This window comes from Natrix helvetica (assembly GCF_964273705.1).
Source record: "Natrix helvetica genome assembly, chromosome: 1".
NCBI lineage: Eukaryota > Metazoa > Chordata > Lepidosauria > Squamata > Natricidae > Natrix > Natrix helvetica.
Window position 1 is genome coordinate 160,390,949 of NC_138548.1, and position 20,620 is coordinate 160,411,568.

At 39.3% G+C, this 20,620-nt stretch overlaps 1 protein-coding gene across 2 annotated transcripts in view; it reads left to right on the forward strand.

Annotated features, from left to right (window-relative positions):
* CSRNP3 (cysteine and serine rich nuclear protein 3) overlaps positions 1–4,234 on the forward strand; it is a 53,817-nt gene extending 49,583 nt beyond the window's left edge. For both annotated transcript variants that reach the window (XM_081938443.1, XM_081938442.1), the window contains exon 5: positions 2,590–4,234. In XM_081938443.1, the coding sequence (XP_081794569.1) occupies positions 2,590–3,696 (1,107 nt within the window). In that variant the 3' untranslated portion in view covers positions 3,697–4,234. The remainder of the gene's footprint in view (positions 1–2,589) is intronic.
* Positions 4,235–20,620: the final 16,386 nt, after the last annotated feature.

Here is a 20,620-nt window from a genome sequence, read left to right on the forward strand (position 1 = left end):
CCTCCCTGCCTTTGCGTGAGGGCTAAAAAAGAGAACTGCTCATAATGAGATTTCATATGAGGCTGTTGTTTATACCGCTTCAAGGTCTATTTGGAGTGAAATATCCAAATTCCATCCCCACGAATCAAATGGAAGAAAAGGGGAGATCGCCAAGTGGGATTCCCACTTCCCTAACTTCTGGGGCATCACTTTATCCCACCCATGAATGTGTATGTTTTTTACAGTTAACTGAAATTCCCCACCATCCTGAATATTTGGAAAAAGAACCTATTTCTGCAATTTAACAGTCACCTGAATTAATCCTAAATGTTGGCATAACCATTAGAAGTCATTAGGCCAGCAGAATAAGGAAGGGGCGGTGATGCTAGAGCAGAGCAAAAGGACAGGGGAGTCCCATGGCACATTTGTCATTGCTTAACCAGAGCAAGCTGTCATTTGTCTCGCAGCCACCTTGACTTCAGTAACTGGATTCACCATCTGCAGGGAGCCATAATGTGGTTTGTGTGTTTTTGGCTCAGTGTGATGTGTGCAAGCCATTCTCATTTATAAATCATCATTCCTAATGAAGTATGAAATATAGCTCCATTTAAAAGCAAACAAACCAGGGCTTAGGGCAGTTTGCAAAGCCAGACAGGTCTCCCTTTCCAACATCTCTTTTTTTATTTTTTTGCTAATTTTATTTATTTTTTTTATTTTCAAACCAAACACAACACATCCTCCTTTACATACTGTAGAAAGTGTATCAGTTGGTTACAAAAAGGCTTTCGTGCATCTCTTCCACAGTCAACAAACATAATTCATATTAACTCAAATATTTTAACTCAGATATTTATACATGTTACCATCATCATACCTCCATTTTCATTTGACTATAATTGTTTAAATGTCCTTCATCATAAAATATACCAAGATTTAATACATAACCACATACTGGCATTTCATTTTCTATTTCTAAAATCGTCCAATAACACTAAATCCTTATGTCCTATTCTAGCTAAACACCCATAATATTTAATAACAATGTTTTCTAATCCTTTTTTTCCAAATCACTGTTTACAATTTACATCCCATTTCCTTATGTTGTACCCATACATATGTGTACGTTGTTATCATTATCCCTCCTTAATTTAACTATATCCTGTATCATATCATTTCCTCCCCTAATAATCAAGACTTAACTGAATCTAACTTAATTCTTTTTTTATTAACCTTTACATATAATCCAAAAGGTTTCTAATCTTCCTTTCATGGGTACCATTCAATATTACCATAAATATCAGCAATTTTAATTTCTTTATATTCATTTTCCTCTTCGATTTTTAGGATTTTAACTGCCGCTTTTTCCATTTGATTAGCATCTTCAACTTCTTCATCAAATTTTGCTGTTAGGTGCACTAAGTCTTCCAACTTCTTCTCTATCCTCTCACGTGTATCTGATAATTTCTGTATTTCTGAGAATATCTTTTGCAGACTTAAAACTTCTTTCTGCTGTTGAAATTGTGTCATTATCTCCAGCTAACAAACACTGCTGCTCTAGCTTAGAAGGTTTTAACAGGATTAAGCATAGATTCACAATAACGTTTCACCTTTCTCTGGTTAAAAATATACTTCAAAAGAACATCTGTGTGCTTTTCTTCTTATCACTCTCTATAAACAAGCTGTGAGACCTTGAAGTGCCAAGCCAGGGTAATCAGTGAAAAAAAATAAAAGTGTTTTGTTTCCAATACACAAACCTCCAGCCTCCGAGTAGCAGTGTTATTGTTGCAATGTTTTCTTTGTTTCTTTTTGTTTCTTTTTTGTATTTCAAGTTTTAAAAAGTGCAGTTCTTAAATGAGTTAGAAAAACACCCACAGTAATGAAAGAGGAGAATTTTAGTCCATAGATTACAAAGAATAAGAAAAAAAAATAGAAGGAAACTTAATCCATTTGTTTTAAAAGGTTTGCATTAATTCCATCCATGAAGATTGCATTTAAAAAGTAAGATAATCCATTACCCAAAACCATTCCAAATTTAATTCCGCCACTTATTTCTTCTGTTCTCCAATTTAAATTAATTTTAAGTTTTTTATAGGCAGTCACTTTTAAAACAGTAAAAATTCCTCACCAGCTGGAAACACTTTCTCTTTCCATTCCTTCCATTTTGGAGCCGCCCTGACTTCATCAGCCAAATGGCTGGATTTTTTGTCACCGGCTTGAAGAATTTTTCTTGCATCGATCAGGGACTTTGCGATGTCCCTGAGATCAGCAAGACGTATTCTTTCTGTTCATCGTCTCTGTGGGACGGTTTAGTTCCATTTGGACCACCCAGTGGCAAAATTATCAACTGCGATCTCAGAGCATTGAGATCACACGTTGTCTTGTCGTGACTTTGGCTCCTCCCCTCCCTTTCCAACATCTCTTAGCTGGATTATGTTTTTCCTGCCAGAAAGAAATTTTGCAAAAGCAGGTAATTAATTTATCTCACATATCAATCCCCCACGAGACTTCCAGGGCAATTTGGTGAAGTTCTTTGTGTGGCTAAGAGTTTCTGGCATGTCAGGGTTGATAGTGCCCAATCAAATAGCTAATCCATCATTTTTTCCCCCTAAGGTGGACCGTATGTCTTTCCCGTGTGGTTGCACTAAAGAAGGATGCAGCAATACAGCCGGCAGAATTGAATTTAATCCCATCAGGGTTCGGACTCACTTTTTGCACACTATAATGAAACTTGAATTGGAGAAAAACAGAGAGCAGCAAGTTCCCACGCTGAACGGCTGCCACATTGAGCTCAATGCTCACAGCAGTGCAATGGGTCCCACCTCCCACCCCCTGGAATTTTCAGTCCCAGAGAACTTTGAGTTAGAGGCTGAACCCAGGGCTGCAGTGATGCATTTGCAGTCGGCAGATGACTTGGATTGTGCTGGGGAGGAAGAAGAGGAGGAGGAGGAGGAAGAAGAAGAAGAAGAGGAGGAAGACGCAAGCAGCTTTTGTAGTGGAGTTACAGATTCCAGCACACAGAGTTTAGCGCCCAGTGAAACAGATGATGATGAGGAGGAAGAGGACGAGGAGGAAGAGGAGGAAGAAGACGACGAGGAGGAGGAGGAGGAGGAGGAAGAAGAAAAACTAGATGAATGTCTGGAAGGGTTGGGGGTTCATGCTGATGCAGGCCAAGCCCTCCCTTCTGTCCTCTGCTATTCAGACAGCACTGCCATGCATGAAAATCAGCCAAAGGCACTTTCCTACTACCCGAGTTCTACATCCTTATATTACCAAATAGAGAACCATGGCCCTGGCACTCCCAACCAGATTCGGGAGACGTACTCTGAAAGAGAGACTGTTAAGAACGGGAATCTTTCTCTGGTGCCTTATAACCCAACTTCGGAACCGTTTGTGGACTACGTGCGGCCCTCCGAGGAAAATTATGGCAGCTCCCTGTATCCATCTTCAAACCCGTCTGTCATCGTTTGCTGCTCTTCATCCGAAAGCGATAACGTCGTTCCCTGTAGCAGTTTATATGCTGAACATCGGCCAAGACATTCCCAAGTGGATTTTCCTGCATACTTGAAAAGTCCTTCGCAAGATGGATTTGTATCTGCTTTGAATGGTGGCGCTCGCCTCCCAGAGTGTCCCACCGAGAATTCACTCAGCCTTTCAGAAAAGAGCAGACTACACGAAGAGTGTATCAAATCTCCCGTCATGGAAACAGTACCGGTTTAAATTTATTTTATGACCGAATCACTCTAGATTTCAAAATGCATTCTATTTTAATTGGATTTCCCTGGAAGCGTTCTTATTTTTCTCTCTCTCAGCAGTGGAGGTAAGGGGGAAGACTTTGGTTAATGTTTTGGTTTTATTTTTCATCGTTGTTTATCGGTAAAGCTCTCTTGGCTGTGGCCATTGCACAAAAACAGTTTGTGTAAAAAAAAAAAGTAAACTTTTATAAAAAAAAATAGAATGGTCCTTTGATAGAAGATACCCAGATTTTAAAATAATCCACACATACATACATACATACATACATACATACATACATACATACATACATACACACATATGTACATACACACACACACATATACACACACATCCACAAGCATACAGTTCAAAATTGGCCCACGTGTTGATTTATGTTGGGCTCTCTAACTTAACAACTTCTTATTTTATTGTCGGGCTTGTGCAAGATAATAAAAACATTATTTTGGGTTCTTTATATTTAGGGTATTAAAATATCACTCCTATTTGAGGGTGATGACTTTTTAAGTATAAATGTGACTGCAAACAAAAAAAACCTGAATTACTCAGTAATGTATTTGTTTATTTATTGTAGCTTAGTACTTATAACTTGATAAAAAAAATGCACCGCTTGCTCTTTGGAGCAGAACAGCACAATGAGATTTCATTAAGGCAAATTGCCTTTCTGAGAGTAGTACATTTGATCCCGAACCCTGTTCTCTGATCTGCACTAGGGGACTCTTCGTATTTGTAATGTAGGAATGCAGGGAGGACATACCATGTAGTCATTTTGGTGACACTGGTGCAGAGTTTGTGTTGCGATTGCTGCCCAGCCAATGGCAGCTCTATTTCTAAACATATGTAATGTAGGACAATCCTTAGATTTTCAGGGGTCGAGAGAAGCAGCGTTATAAGGAAATTGGGTTGTGTTTTGTCATTTGTCATCCATTCTTTTCAATCCATAAACTATTCTGGATGAAAGCAGAATATTAAATAGCGACAATATCCAGCCAGACTTATTCAGATCTTGCCGTCATCCCCTCGCCCCCCCAAATTACTGGCCATTTTTCCTTCAACCAACATACTTTTCCTTCATGGAAAACCCCTCACATTTATGAGGAACTTTGCTTGGTGGCTTGGGCCCTCTATTAAATAAGAGCATTGCTGCAGCCTTTCCATGGTTATTTCTTCATGCAAAGTTGGAATGCTATGTTTTTATTTATTAAAAACATTGATTTATTTATTATCATCCCGAGGTATGAAGTGCTCAGAGTGATCTTCACAATAGCTTAAGAAATAGCCCAAGAGTGAACAACTGAACCAAGGTTCTCTCTATCTTGGATTTCTGTGACCAATACTGTGTTTCCCAAAAAATAAGACGGTCTTATTTTCTTTTGACTCCCGAAATAAGCGTTTGGCCTTATTTTCAGGGAGGTCTTATTATTTTTGAGGTGCAAGAGGCGGCGAGCATGGTCACCTCATGGCTGCTGCTGCGTCGCAATGTTTTCGGGAAAGGGCTTATTTTAGCGCATGCGCTCAACAGCCCGATTGGGTTTACTATCCAGGGAGGTCTTATTTTCAGGGAAACAGGGTATGGGATTCGATATGGGCTTTCCGTGGGATGTCTTCTCATCTCCTTCAAGCTCTAGATCTCAGTGGCAGCCCTTTAACCATTTCCTCTCCCTTGCATACAATAATACTGTGTGAAGAGTCACATGGGAACATGGGAACACACTGCTAATGGAAACAATCCAGACATATCAAAAGGGAATTCCTTCAGCAGAATGTCACATTCCACTGCTTTTGGTGGCACTTCCTTGCAATTAACTTTTAATGGGCTGTGTGCTTTGTGCTCACAGCCTCTGGCAGCTTTTGTGGAAGTATCTTTTTGTCCTTCTTAAACTAACACACTTTGGTGTAGCAGCTGTGAGTAATCTTAAAGACACCACAGACTGCTGGTTCTTAAACGGTGCATCTATTTCTTTTTAAAAAAAAAATAATAATCCATGGATAAACCATACAAGAATTTTCAGCAGTTCTCAGAAAGAACTTTACTCTGAATTTTCTTTAGCCAAATGAAATAATTAGGAAAAGAATGGCATCGTGTGGTTTGTGGAGAAATTCTGTGAACTCTGAAAAAAGAGAGAAGATACTCGGAATCTGGAGGGATGGAGTTTTTCATTTGAGTGTGATGTGACTCACAGTAATCTTGAAATAGGAAAGGATTTAGGGTTGACTGGAATCAGTAGGCATATTTCAGCCATTGTTCTTTCTTGTTTTAGCAAAAGCATTGAGATTTGCGTGGGTATTCCTCCAGAGCTTTTCTATCAGTAGTGTATGAAATTCATGTGTTTCTTCATTGTAGTGAATTAGGGAAAATTGTAGGCGTGGCAACTCCGTGGAGCTATTAGAGCTCAAGTGTTCCCGCCACCCTACCTCATTAGGCTTTACAAATTAACAGAGTTGGAAGGGACCTTGTAGTAATCTAATTCAACCCCCTGCCCAAGTAGGAGACCATACACCATTTCTGACAGATGGCAGTCCTGTCTCTTCTTGAAAGCTTCCAGGGATGAAGCTCCCACAACTCCCGAAGGCAAGCTGTTCCTTTGGTTGATTGCTCTCACTGTCAGAAAGTTCCTCCTTATTTCCAGGTTGAATCGCTCCTTGTTCAGTTTCCATCCATTATTCCATGTCTGGCTTTCGGGTGCTTTGGAAAATAACTTGACCCCATCCTCTCTGTGGCAGCCCCTCAAATATTGGAACACTGCTATCATGTCTCCCCTGGTCCTTCTCTTCACTAGGCTAGCCATGCCCAGTTTCTGCAACCACTCTTCATATGTTTTAGCTTCCAGTCCCCTAATCATCCTGGTTGCTCTTCTCTGCACTTTTTCTAGAGTCTCCACATCTTTTCTATAGTATGGTGACCAAAACTGGATGCAGGAATCTTGGTGTGGTCTTACTAAGGTTTTACAGAGTAGCATTTAGTACCTCACTTGATCTTGATTGTATCCCTCTGTTAATGCAAGTTAGGATTGCATTGGCTTTTTTGGCTGCCGCCGTCGCACACTGTTAGCTCATATTTAATTGGTTTTCCGCTAAGACTCCGATATCCCTCTCAGAGTTATTGCTACTATGCCTGGTTTCACACAATCTATAGGTGTACTGCTGGTTTTTCTTGCCTAAGTGTAGGACTTTACTTTTCTCTACATTGAATTTCATTTTGTTAGATATTCTCTGAACTGGTTGTCCTAAATAGATCCAAATGATAAATAATTTATAGTTACTTTGCATACAGTTCTGCTATCCAATATTCATCGCCACTCTCTGCTCCCAACAATCTCTGGTTGTGGCAACAGCTCCACTTTGCAAAAGAAGAGAGTCAGCCCCAAGAGGGCGCACACACCATTACCACGAAGCCTTGGCTGAACCTATAAGTCCAGCAGTCAACTGAGGGATTTAGAAGCGATATGTTCTTCTCCTGAAAATTGAGCATTATATGGGACCTTTGGCAGTACATAGCCAGGCCACAAATATCCACTTTTCTAGATTTCAAGAACAATATTTATGAATGTAACCTGGATCACATAAGGCTACCTTCAAGTTACTCACTCAAAAATGAATGAACTAGTTATTCTTTTACATGTCCAATCTTTAAAGTGGCAAAATATTAAGTTTTAACTGTAGATTTGTCCTCCCAAAATAGTGGTTTCAAGTACAGCATTCCATCTCCTCTTTGGATAATTTTGTTCAAAAAAAAATCTTTGGAGGAAGTGCTTTTGCATGCTTAGAAGATCCCAACCATATCAAAATATATTCTTTATCTCACTGCAGTCTTCAGTCAGACTTTACCACTGATCTCAGCAGAAGCATCCACAGCTTTATTTCTAGAAGTTTCCAACTTCTAGGAATGTTCCTGGTAGCAGCAGCCACCAATGCCAAGTGTGCCAGCTGATTACTTATTTTCCTTGTAGCAAATGTGTTGCATCCAAATTACTTTGATGGGGTGGGTGGGTGGGGTGTTAATCCTTGGTGGTTCTTGACTCTTCTATTTCCTCACTTACTACAAAAATTAGGATTTATTCCATATTCCTGGCATGTGCTAACTGTAGGTGATCTTTGGGCTCCTACCTTCTGAAGTTTACTTTCTTGATCGTATCCTTTCTCATTATTTTTAAACATACCAGCAACCTGGTCAGCACCAGCTGCATGACAACAAACAGATGACATTTGGATGTCTAAAAGGACTAGTTTTGCTGACTTCTGATCCATAAAATCCGTTCTTATTTGAATCTTACTTTTGTATTCTTCCTCTTTGGCATATAGAATGAGGAAGGTGGAATAAATTATTAGTTTGGCACATTGTGCTTTAATTTTTGCAGCGGCTCTCTAAGTTGCCTCGAAACTGACAATAATTCTGAAGAATTTGCATATGGTACTTGATGTTTGTCAGAGGCTAGTTGGAACACATTATTGCTGATGGAAACTCTCTTTGTACTCAGCTAATTCCACATCATTGTAAATTATTTCATGGAATCAGGCTTGCAAATCAGAAGGATGACAACTGGAAACTCTGTCCTAACAAGTTAAATCGCACCTAGATACCATGATGGGACCCAAACCAGATGATTATGATTCAAAGATAAAGAGTACTAGAATGTACTAATCAATTCTCACAATTCAGACCTGCCGCCACTACCACCATCAAAAACTGGAAATGTTCCAGCAAACATCATGCTTTTGTCACACACTTGCTGCTGGATCACTGCAAGACTGTTGGGAGCCCTACAAGACCATGCTTCAGGCCTTCTCCCACCCCACCAGTGATATAGCCTCAAGTTGTTGTGGGTATTTTTTTGTGTGTGCCTCAGATGGATCACCAGGGTAAGATCCCTACAAAATTGTGCCAGAATCCTACCAGATACACTTCCACATTGTTGGGCAAGGCCAGTCAGAGTGAACCCAAGTTTTAGTAGTGACTCACGCCTCTTTATGTTTAAGTCTGCAAAATCAGTAACCCTTTGATTTGCTTATGGCCACTGAGTAGATCATGACCCACATTCTGAGAAGCCTCACTGCAGTGGACATTGAAAAACCAGGAAGGATACGGTCTTGTTGCAGCATCCAATCTGGGCCGGTCTTTCGGACTTTTGCTGGAGCCCATCTTCAAGGAACTTCAGGGATGGACTTTAGCACAAGTCCAAAAGTTCAGAAGACTAAACTTCTAGTCCCGGTGACTGGCCCAGATTGGATCCTGCAACGTTATCCTGGGACACGTATATTTGCCTTCATTTGATACTATCTTGTCATGTTGATTCAACAGGACAAGAGTCAAAGTTGAGTCAATTCACAGCTCTCGTGCCCCATATCATCCGCCAATTGTTTATATTTGTTTAAATGAGAAAATGCATAGATTTGTAAGTCATTGGGGATACAAGAGAGTGACTTGGATAAATGATTAGTTTGGGACAAACTTTGCTTACATCCAAGCATAAGATCTATAAGACATCAGAGGTTGGTTACAGTAGTTATAAATACTATTTTTGTGGCTTTGTTTTAAGTACCTAGTCATATAATACAAATGACTTTACTACCATAATAAATGATCAATATTCTCTGAACTCTGACCCAGTAGGACCCAGGACCCTCCCACATCAGGCTCATTTACAAATGGGTGAAGTGTAAGTGTGAAAACTGGAGATGGATTTGATTTTCCTCTCATTCATCCATCTGCCAGCAGGCCTCAAAATGAAAAGGAACCGTATACAAATTGTTCTTTGTGGCTAAGACCGACTCAGTTCATCTGGAATCACACAAGCAACCTCTGCATGTTTGGGAAGTCCCACTGTTTTTAGTACGGGGATAAACTCATTTTGGCTGTATTTTGTCACTGTGACTTGATCTACTGTTAAATTTCCGAAAGAAACTTTAGACGCTTAATGTGATGTAAAGAATATAACTAATGTGGCTAGAAACTACAACCTTATTTGTAATCTGAACAGTGCTACGGCAAAGTCTGATGGTACATAAACTTTGCTAGTGGTTTCTCGCATGATTACTGCCAACATCCATATATCATGAAACTAAACAATGCAGCTTCACGAAATACATGTCCGTTATCTGTATGAAGAATTAAACCAGAGTCAGGCAACCTGATATACACGAATTCATTGTACCCCAAATATTTTACTTGGTATTTGTGAGGCTACTGAACTGTCTTTTATTTTCCTTAACAATGAAATAATTAATAAATACCCAGATTGTATAGTGCAAAGTAAAACATTGTGGCCTGACCTCATTTTTGTTTTTTTTACAAAAATGTCTTTGTGTTTCATGGATGTCTCAATTGGATGATGTAAGAGTTTCTCCGGAAAACTTAGATCAACAGGTTTCATGTGTCTAGACAGGCCCACCTATGGCAGTTACTTTTGTGAGTTGCTTGCCATATACTCTTAAACTTCCAGCCTTAAAAAGTTCCCATTTTTCTGATTGGACTGCACTCTGTGAGGAAAAAAATAAGTGATCTACTCAGTCTAGAGAGTACTAGATTGAGGAAGGTTGCCCTTGAGGTTATAATGTAATATAGAGCCAGTTTGGTCTAGTGGTTAAGTCCCCGGACTAGAAAGTTGGAGACTATGAGTCTAATTAGGATCTGCCTTAGGCATGAAAGCCAAATGGGTAACTTCAAGCTACTCACTTTCTCTCAGCCCAGCCCACCTCAAAGGGTTGTTGTTGAGAAAATAAGAGGAGAAAGGTGCATTGGATATGTTCACTGCCTTGAGTTATTTGTAAAAATAAAAAAGGCGGAATAGAGCAATAGCACTTAGAAGTATGTGCCATCCCATAGTGCTTCTCCGCCCTCTCTGAGTGGTTTACAAAGTCCGCCTATTGCCGTCAACAATGTGTGTCTTCATTTTATTGACCTCGAAAGGATGGAAGGCTGAGTCAACCTTGAGCTGATCAGGATTTGAACTCCTGGCAGAGGGCAGAGTTGGCCTGCAGTACTTTAGTCTAACCACTGTGCCACGAGGCTTAAAATATAAATAAATATCAAGCAGAACGGTGCAAGGTGCCAAATACAGATGTGTCCACTAGTGACTTTTGACAAAAGCCCTTGGTCCTGCAGTCATCTTTGAGCGAATATTTACATTTTTCTAAAATCTAAGCAGTCCCAAAGTTACATTTCCATCTGTGGAAATAAGAGAAATGAAGAAGAAAGCAGCAAAAAAATAAATAAATCAATTTGTTGTCAAGTAAATTGCTGGAGGTGCCCATGTATTTACCAAGAGTCAAGATGACTTAAGAGAGTCTGTTCTTTGTTTTCTTTTTATATATTCATAAGGCTTTATATAGAGAGCACAAGGTTGGTATCAGATAATAATTGAATAAAATAAAAGAATAAAATAACATTATGGAAAATTTTAATTACAATAGTGAAAGCAAATAGAAACTAAACTCACAGAATGAGAGATAGAATAAAAAGTGCAAAAAAGAAAAAGAAGTCAGGTAATGAAAAAGTAAATTAAAGAAATGACTTCCGATCTTCATCACAAGCATAAACAAGGTAAATTATCAATTTTTCACTTAGTGTCAGCAAAAAGTCTGTAAAGAGTGAGCAGAGCTTTATAAAAATGTTTCATTCTAACGTTGGTCAAACAAACCAACTTTATATTCCCTCTTTTGCTTCTAACCATCTTCATTTTTAATTCATTCAGATGTTGACATAGAATTTGATTTCATTCCATTTTTCTCCATCCAAAAGATTTCTTGAAGACTTTAACATGTTGTAAATCCAATTAAAATCATTATCAAGTTTGTTCTCTTGCTTTCTTAACTATATTTCTACTTTAATTTTCAAAACTTTAACACGATTCTTTTATATATCCAGTAAAATCTTCTTATCTGGATCATTTTCTTGGCTCATCTTTTGTGTTTTTGCTTTAGCTACCTTTTCTGTTTTATAATCCACAATTCTAAAACTATCTAATGTTTCTGGTTCTAACACTTCTACATCGGGGGAAATTTGGTCCCATCCATCATTTCTTCATTAATATCTTTTTTAACATAGTGTAGTCATAGAATCAGATACCATTGTTGATACTGTAGCTGCTAATTTCTGACCCCATTGTTCAAAAGTCTCATGGAAGGTTAACCAATGTCAGTGTTTTATGTCATTTTGTAAATCTACTTGCTAACCAAAAACAAAATGGAAGGTTGCTCTCCCTCCTCTTTTGCTTTTCTGCCTGGGATCTGTAGTCCCCTCAGATGTTGTATTTTTGACATCATAAAATCATCTCAAAATTTCATATGGACTTAGGATAGCCAAAATATTTTCTTCCCATGAAAGTCTGTTTATTTACATAATTATTTCCAAAACTTTTAGTAAAAGTTTAATATTCTAAATTTATCTGGATCCTTAACTCATTTATAATTTTCTTGGATCAAAATCCTGTTTAGCTTTTTGCCGTTTACATTTCTAGCTCTTCAAATTCTTAAGCTTGTAGTTATTTTTTTTTGTTGTTGTTAAGGAATGAAGTTAAACTCACCAGGTGGCTTTTCACGTTTGTTGTTCTGAAGCTCTAATAGCCTTAAGGTAATAAGGCAATTTCCAAACGTTGAGTGAACCCAGTCTCTTTTAAAAGGCTGCCACTTGTGAGATTGATGGCTGTTCCCTTCAATTCCTAACACTCAAGCCCATAGAGGACAACTGTCCTGTGGTCTCCTCATGAGGAGCAGCCAACGGGAGCACATGTGGGTAATCTCCCCTCCTATCCTTATCTGGAGAAGTTCTAGAGAACTCACCAGTTTCTTGGTCTTTTCCACAGTTGCTTCTGCTCTCTCAGGGATGGCTAATTCACCATGCTTCTCCATAAATTTCCTTGACAAGAATATATCTTCATATTCCTGCTGGAGGTTATTTCGGCGCTGTCTAGCTTTTAAAATTCTGTGTTAGCCTCACCAGAAGAATACAGAATTTCAGCCTCATTTCTTGTAAGCTGCTATTATCATTACCATCAACAACCTCTGGGTCTCAAATGGGGACATGCAGGTAGATCCTGCGTAGCTCTAATGAAGGAAAAAACCAGCAACAAGAAACATGTCCAGTTGAATCCTCCTCTTCCCATGTTTCGTCTCCTGCAGTGAAAGCTATTTACCTGGCCCTGAGCAGGCAAAGAAAACCATAGGATTGGAAAAGAAGGTCAGCGGATTTAATTTAAGCGGTTAAAACTGAACATTCTATTTGTTTGGAGGGTTTTTTTGCAGTTCTTTCTTTTTCCACCCTGCAAATCCAGCATTCTCGGCACGTAGCTTTAATCAAGTGTTTTCAACTTTTTCTCTAAAGGCAAGTTCCTAGGCGACACAAACTTCGCTTGTTCAAAGTCAAAAGTCACAGTAAGATAGGAACTTCAATTTAAATCCTTTATTATTTCAGACTCTCTATTACCCAGGACTGCCACATTAATTTACCTGTGCAGAGTAATTTCAGCTACATCTTAATTCAGCAGCTTAAATCACACATGCCTCCACAGCCGCGTAGATGCCATGCAGCTTGCGAAAATGCAAGTGAGCGTTTTACATTTCTTTGCAAGGATTTTTACAATAATTGATGGCTGCATTTTTTTTTAAATTAAAGTTTTGTTCCAGAGCCAGAGTTCACTATTGTGAAGTCAACTTTGCTCCTCTTCTACGTGTTTGGGTTTTTGTTTTTCGTTTTTAGCATTGATGGCTGTTAAAAATGGAGGCATTCTTTGGAGAATGGTTGCTACTAACCCACATATTTAAATAGGCACTTTGCAAGAATGACAGTTGATGCTGAATCACTCTACAAGTAGTTCTCGACTGGCGACCACAATTGAGCCGAAAATTTCTGTTGCTGAGACAAATGAGCCTTACCCCACTTTATGACTTTGCTTGCCACAGTTAAGCGAATCACTGCAGTTGTTAAGTTAGTAACACAGTTGTTAAGTGACTCTGGCTTCCCCATTGACTTTGCTCATCAAAGGTTGCAATGATCACATGACCTTGGGATGTCAGCAACCGTCATCAATATGAACCAATGGCCAAGCATACAAATTCTGATCTCGTGACCTGGAGATGCTGCAATGATCTGAAGTATGGGGAAACGGTGATAAATAACTTGTTTCAGTGCCATTGTCACTTCAAACGATCACTCAATGAATGGTTGTAAGTCGAGGACTAGCCGTATATACATTAGTTAAGGAAAATGTTCATCTAAGTCATATTGGTAATAAAAAATAACTTGATCTATCATTGCCAACCTATGATACGGATTATTTGCGTTAGCTCCTTTTTAATTCAGATGCGTGGCACATATATAAAATTCATCTCCTTTGAAATGCTTTCAAGTATAAAGCAGGTCCAATAATACTGTGGATCTAACAGAGGTAGTCCTCATTTAGCGAGTGCCTTGTTTAGCAATTGTTGGTGGTTAAAAAAGTAATTTTGTGATCATGCCTCACATTTTAAGGTCTGCAAAGCAAAGGAAATCTAAAATAAGACCATAAGCCAGTTGCGGTTCCATTGAGTGACTGCTTTGTTGAATAACCAAATTGCGGGTCCTAATTGTAGTTGCTAAATGAGGACTAACTGTAGAACTTGGCTTTGTTTTCAGGAAAGAAAGAATTGAAGTTTTAAGACTGGGGTGCAACTTACTTGAAAGTTAAAAATAAAGTTGGTCGTTTTCAGTTAATAAATTTCACAGATCAGAATGATTGTGGTATTCCCAGGGCATCTTTTTGGAGTTTCACCTCCTGCCAAAGGTTGTAACACAGTTAAACTGTCCAAAATTCCTCCCCCTCCCAAAGACATTTATAGCATGATGACACTAGAACGTGAACAAATCCAGAACATACATACAAGCTATAATTGACGTTATAGTGCTACTTCCACAGGCTGATTTAATTTGCATTATCATTTGCAACTTCACAGATACAAAAGGGTTAGTGTAGGTGGCAAAAGTCCTAAACTATACCTTATGTTACAAACTTTATTTTATGCTGTATTCCTTCTGTATTTAAATTTTCGGTATTTATGATGAATGATCTGTAATTTGATGTATTTAATGTGGCTTATTCTGCAATGTATATATTAAAAATAAGCATTTATAAGTCTTAAAATTAGGTTATTTTTTTTTCTTAGTGGCATTCGTACTATGCTGTATTTTTATTATATATTGTACAATATATATATTTATTGTCCATTTGTTTGCAACAAAGTAAATCAGGTTTCTACGTTACATCAGCTATGTCTCTTTTTGTACTAGAAGGGCGCGATAAGCTTTATCTGAATTTAAATTATTAATGTGTTTTTGAGGATGGAAAACTAATTAGCGTCCATCCAGATAATAGAGCCTTGAAATCTAAAAAATGTTTTTATCCTGACTGGAGTAGTCTCCTTTGCAAAGCTTTTCCATGAAAGGAAAAAGGTAGTTGGTCATTGCGTGATGTATTTTTGTTTTATTAGACTGCATATAGTCTACCAATTAGTTTTAAATTTGTAACGCAAGCATGTCTATTCAGGATTTCTTACATATACAACCTAAGTTATTGTGGTTCTGGTAAGTATTCTACTCTTAAATATCACCTACACAAGATGTCCGTCATTGGACAAATCAGTGGCCAAGTAGGCCATACTGCTAGCAAGAATGTCACAACTATTGTGGAATCATAGAAGATAAGAACAGGAACTGACCTTACCTCACCTCCATCCCAACCTGCCCAATGCAGACATCTGCTACTATAACTTCCCTGAAAAATGACCATATCCAACAAAGGAGTTCATAATCAGCCATTCGGTTCCATTGTTGAATAGCTCTTAGCCATTCAGAAATGTTTCCTGAAGTCCACCTGAAATCAATTTTCTTGTAATTTAATTTTCTATCATTTCATCCTCCCCCCCCCCCCCCGAACAACTCTGAACTCCCATGAAAAGAAATAGAACAAACCGGGGGTATTTTTCCTTCAGAAAAGTCATGTGAAGCCTGACATCTGCAAGGAATGGAAGACGGGCAAATGAGAACACTACTTGCAAGGTGATGGAATTCCATCCTCATGCATGTGTCCCTTTGGCATCTTTGCGGTTTGCGGTACCAAGGAAAGATTGGATAGCAATCTCAAACACCTTGTCTCTCTTGTTCCAGGGGATAGGACATGGAATGATAGGTTTAAATTTCAGGAAGCAATTAAAATGGGGAAATAACTTTTGTAACTATGATCAGTTTCCAAACTATTATACCCTATTCCTCCCCATTCCAGTCTATTCTATCCTATTCCTCTCTATTCCTTAACAGTGGAAGCAATTCACCATTGCTGAAAACGTTGAAGCCAAGGCTAGGCAACCATCTGTGTAGAATCCTTTAATTTGGAATCTTGGGGTGAATAGGAATTTGGACTCAGTGGTCCAAATGCTCCTTTCCAACTCTGATTTTGGGACTCCTGCTTATCCTTAATGTGGGGTGGGGTGAATCCCTTCTTCAAAATTAACTAAATACAGCTAATTTTTTTCCTGTCATATTAAAACTTAGTTCATTGTTAACTTCTGGACGAATCAGGGAGCAGTTTCCCTTACCATATGGGAAGAGAGTGACTTAGAGATTGATTTTTTTTAAAAAAAAGAGTATAATAAGAAAGCATCCAACTACATGACCTAAAATCAGTGGTGGGTTGCAGATGGTACGTCCTGGTACGGGTGTCCCGGAGCCTGCCTGGAGCACCGGGTACCGTTCCGGTACGGTGCTGAGGGCTCACCCGCCCGCCCTCCTTACCTGTCTTCAAACCCTTCAGCACTTCCGCGTACGTGCATGCCACGTACAGCGCATACACAATGTTCTGCCGAGCAGCTGGAGCATTGTGGAGGCTTGTGGAGGCGTCGCTGGATGGTAAGACGCATGCGCATGTTGCACGCGTGCTGCACGCAATGCATGCGTTCATGTGGAGAACCCACCACTGCCTCAAATGTACTATTTCTAAAATCCATTCCTCAAAGTGAGGATAAAATATCCAAGGTGATGGCTGAAAACCACCCAATGGATAATGGGAAATAAGATGAAATTAAAGGACTAACAGATAAGTTCAACAGCCCAGGATTATTTTTTACTTCAAGAAGTATCAAACTACTAATGGGTTGGCACAGGAGACAAATCAAAACAAGGGAATTCCTTCTAAACCTCCTGAGTCTGCAAGCACCAACTATTTTCTTCCACTGACAGAAAATGTCCTATCTCTACCCATCTATACCTCTGAAGTGCTTTGTAAATTGCCCTAGTGTTGCAGAACCTCCAATTTCATGGTTTTGAAGCAGCTTCTTGCTTGGATTTTTGAACCTTTGATGGATGTGATGTAATCAAAACTCGTTCAATCTCTTTGAAGTTTCACAAACAGGCGGTTGCTTTTTCCTCTCATCTCGTCTCCCTCTTTCTTCCCATTCCACATTACTCTCTCCTTCATTTTCTACCATCGTGCTCCAAAAGACTCCCCATTACTCAGTTGAAGAGGACACAAAAATGGTACTTGGCCAGTGACTGACTGCCTTAAACTAACATATTCCAGCGTAGTCTGAGAAACTAAAAAAGGTTCCTTGCTTCTCTTTTTCACAAAATTATTTGGGAAGAAGCTGGGAGGACATACCTGAAATGGAATAAAGGACTGGTGCTTTATCCCTGCATGACCTTTTTGCATAGAGGTAGTGGCTCAGAGGCTAAGATGCTAAGCTTGTCGATCAGAAGGTCGGCAGTTCAGGGGTTTGAATCCCTAGCGCCGCATAATGGAGTGAGCTCCTGTTACTTGTCCCAGCTTCTGCCAATCTAGCAGTTCAAAAGCATGTAAAAAAAATAGGAACCACCTTTGGTGGGAAGATAACAGCGCTCTGTGCACCTTTGGTGTTTAGTCATGCCAGCCACATGACCACGGAGACGTCTTCGGACAGCGCTGGCTCTTCAGTTTTGAAACAGAGATAAGCACTGCCCCCTAGAGCCAGAAACGACTAGCACGGATGTGCCTGGAAACCTTTACCTTTTAAGTAGAGCTAGTTATATTTATTTTATTTTTTACGCCTTTCTTACACCTGCAATTTTAGGACTCTGAAGGAGCTTTATTATGAAGCCATGTTAGAAACAGGAAGCCTGTGTGCTTTCATTCAGGCATCCCAGAAACATGACTTGGAAATTTAAGGCTAGAAACTGCAGTACGTCCACCTAAATGCCAGCCTCAGCGGCAATATGACTTTGGCCAGTTATTTTCCACTTAATCTTGTTCAAACTCTGGTTCCACATTTCCAACAAGAAAGATAACTATCATTCCCATTTCACAAAAGGGGGAAACTGTTTTTGCATCGATATAAACATCAGACCCTAATCAGAATTTTATTATGCAACATGCATAGATGAGAAGCCGTGGACAGACACTGCTAGAAATAATTCTGCAATAGCATCCTCTACTGGCTAATTAATTGAGTAAACATTTAGAAAAACTTTTCTTTTTAAAAAGAAAGCAGTAATATTGCTAAGCAGATGCCTAATACTGAATAAGTTGAAAACTTTGATGCTGTCATCCAAAAACTGGTTTATAAATTATCCTGTAACCACTGTTTTTCTTGCAAGTTGATTTAATTTGAATAGTACTAAAATAAAAGTTTGTGGATGAGAATCGATAGTGAACAAAATGTTATATTTAACATTTCATAAGCACTACGTCTGATATGCTTTTCTCCAAATTATGCAAAGGAAAGGAACCTACAACTGCTAAAAGAGTTTTAGGTTTCCCTTTAGTGAATTAGACATACTGTTTTATTTGAATTAAAGGAAATGCCTTTATTGAATACAGAATAGCTTTCCATTTGTTCAGACCACATGGAAAGTCAGCCCATTTCTATTTCTGGCTGATAAAAAATGTGTCATGTTCAGGATAATTTTAAAAACTGGTTCCCCAACTTCTGGGCTGGGGACTGGTAGCAGTTCGTGGCTTGGGAACCGTACCGCACAAGCACTGGGCAAAGCTTCATTTGCACATGAGCCGGAGAGGTTTGGGGCTCTGCTTCAGAAGGGTCTCCCCACTCACCATTCAACTATTATACTCAGAAAATCAAGGAACTGTAATCCGAACCCATTTAAATTTCAACAGGTTGGGGAAAACTCTCTTAAAACTCAGCATGCAACAATAAATTGCTGCATGGCAAATTTAGGTAACCAGAAACACAGGTTCATCTAAGGCCTAGTCTTGATCCATCAAATTTGACTAGTGCCATCCTATCTCTAAAGGGAGGTGGTGGCTCAATGGCTAAGACGCTGAGCTTGTTGATCAGAAAGGTCGGCAGTTTGGCGGTTAGAATTCCTAGCGCCGTATAATGGAGTGAGCTCCTGTTACTTGTCCCAGCTTCGGCCAACCTAGCAGTTCAAAAGCATGTAAAAATGCAAGTAGAAAAATAGGAAACACCTTTGATGGGAAGGTAACAGTGTTCTGTGTGCCTTTGGCGCTTAGTCATGCCAGCCACATGACCACGGAGACATCTTTGGACAGCACTGGCTCTTCGGCTTTGAAACAGAGTTGAGCAGCACCCCCTAGAGTCGGGAACGACTAGCACATATGTGTGAGGGGAACCTTTACCTTTACCCTATTTCTAACAATCCCTTCCAGCGTAAAATTATTGAGGAAGTGGCATGGTTGCTAGTGGAGAGGATTCTGGAGGATAGAGATTATCTGGACCAGTCTTTCTCAATCTTTTATCCTGCAGGTAACCCCAATTCTTGAAATAATTTCAGATCTCAAGGAACCCCTGCATCAATTTTAAAAAACCCCGCACAATTCACTTCTTTCCTACACCATCCACTTACATTTGTTTTCCTCTTTGCCATCATGTCTGACTTTTGGAGGCTGCCTTGACATGTCCCTGCAGTTTTACTTGGCAAGAGGAGCACTTCAGAAGGGGTTTGCGGTTTGCCATTACCTCCTTCTGAGGCCTGAGAGAAAGTGACTGGTCCAAGACTACCCAGCCAGCTGGCTTTGCACTTGACAAGAATAGAATCACAATCTCCAGGTTTCTAACCTGAGGCTTTAACCACAGTGTATGGATCAGAAATGGTTTGCTCTAATAAGTGACCTGTGATAGGATTTTATTGAGAGCACCATACTTGTCTTCCTGGAATAGAAAAACAAGTGTTGCAACCTTGAAGTCCACTTGTACTCATAGTTCTCGCTTGAACTGTGGACGGAGACAGCAGCCAGGAGGGCTGGAACTTGGCGTACTGACAGTGGTACTCATCACCTTGTCATCACTAGATAAACCACGGTAGTTTAGTCTACATGGCACTTGCCTTGAAGACCAGCTAGAACATTCAGGTGGTATAGAATGCAGCATTCTTAATATCCATTGTGATACTGCCTAATTACATCTCTACTGCAGAAGCAGTACCACTTACCTGTAGGGTTCTGAGTATAATTCAAAGTGATGTACAGTGCTTATGAAGCCCTATAAACTATATAGCTTGGCTACTTTAATGATTGCCCAATAATTTCTCCCTATCCTACCCAAACAACTAAGCTGCTCCTATTAAGGGTTCCAGAACATATAAAAGGGAGCCTGACAGAAAGCATATTCTCCTCTTCTGGAAGAGCTTGCTACTGGAGGCAAGGTTGGTCTCCACTCTAATTGGCCTTCCGGAAGCAGGGAAAAACTTTTTTTTAAACATCTCAACCTTTGAGAAGCAATTATAAAGAGAGGTGGTGTACTCAGTAAAAGTTAGCTTACTACCTTTGGTAAAGAATTAGAAAATCTGATTTATTGCATTTATTGTATTCATATATTTAGTATTGTAATTTAATTCCTATTTTATTCACAGCTTTCGGGAGGCACCTGTTCTGTCTTAGTATGCAGTGAAAATATTCAACTACATCTAAAT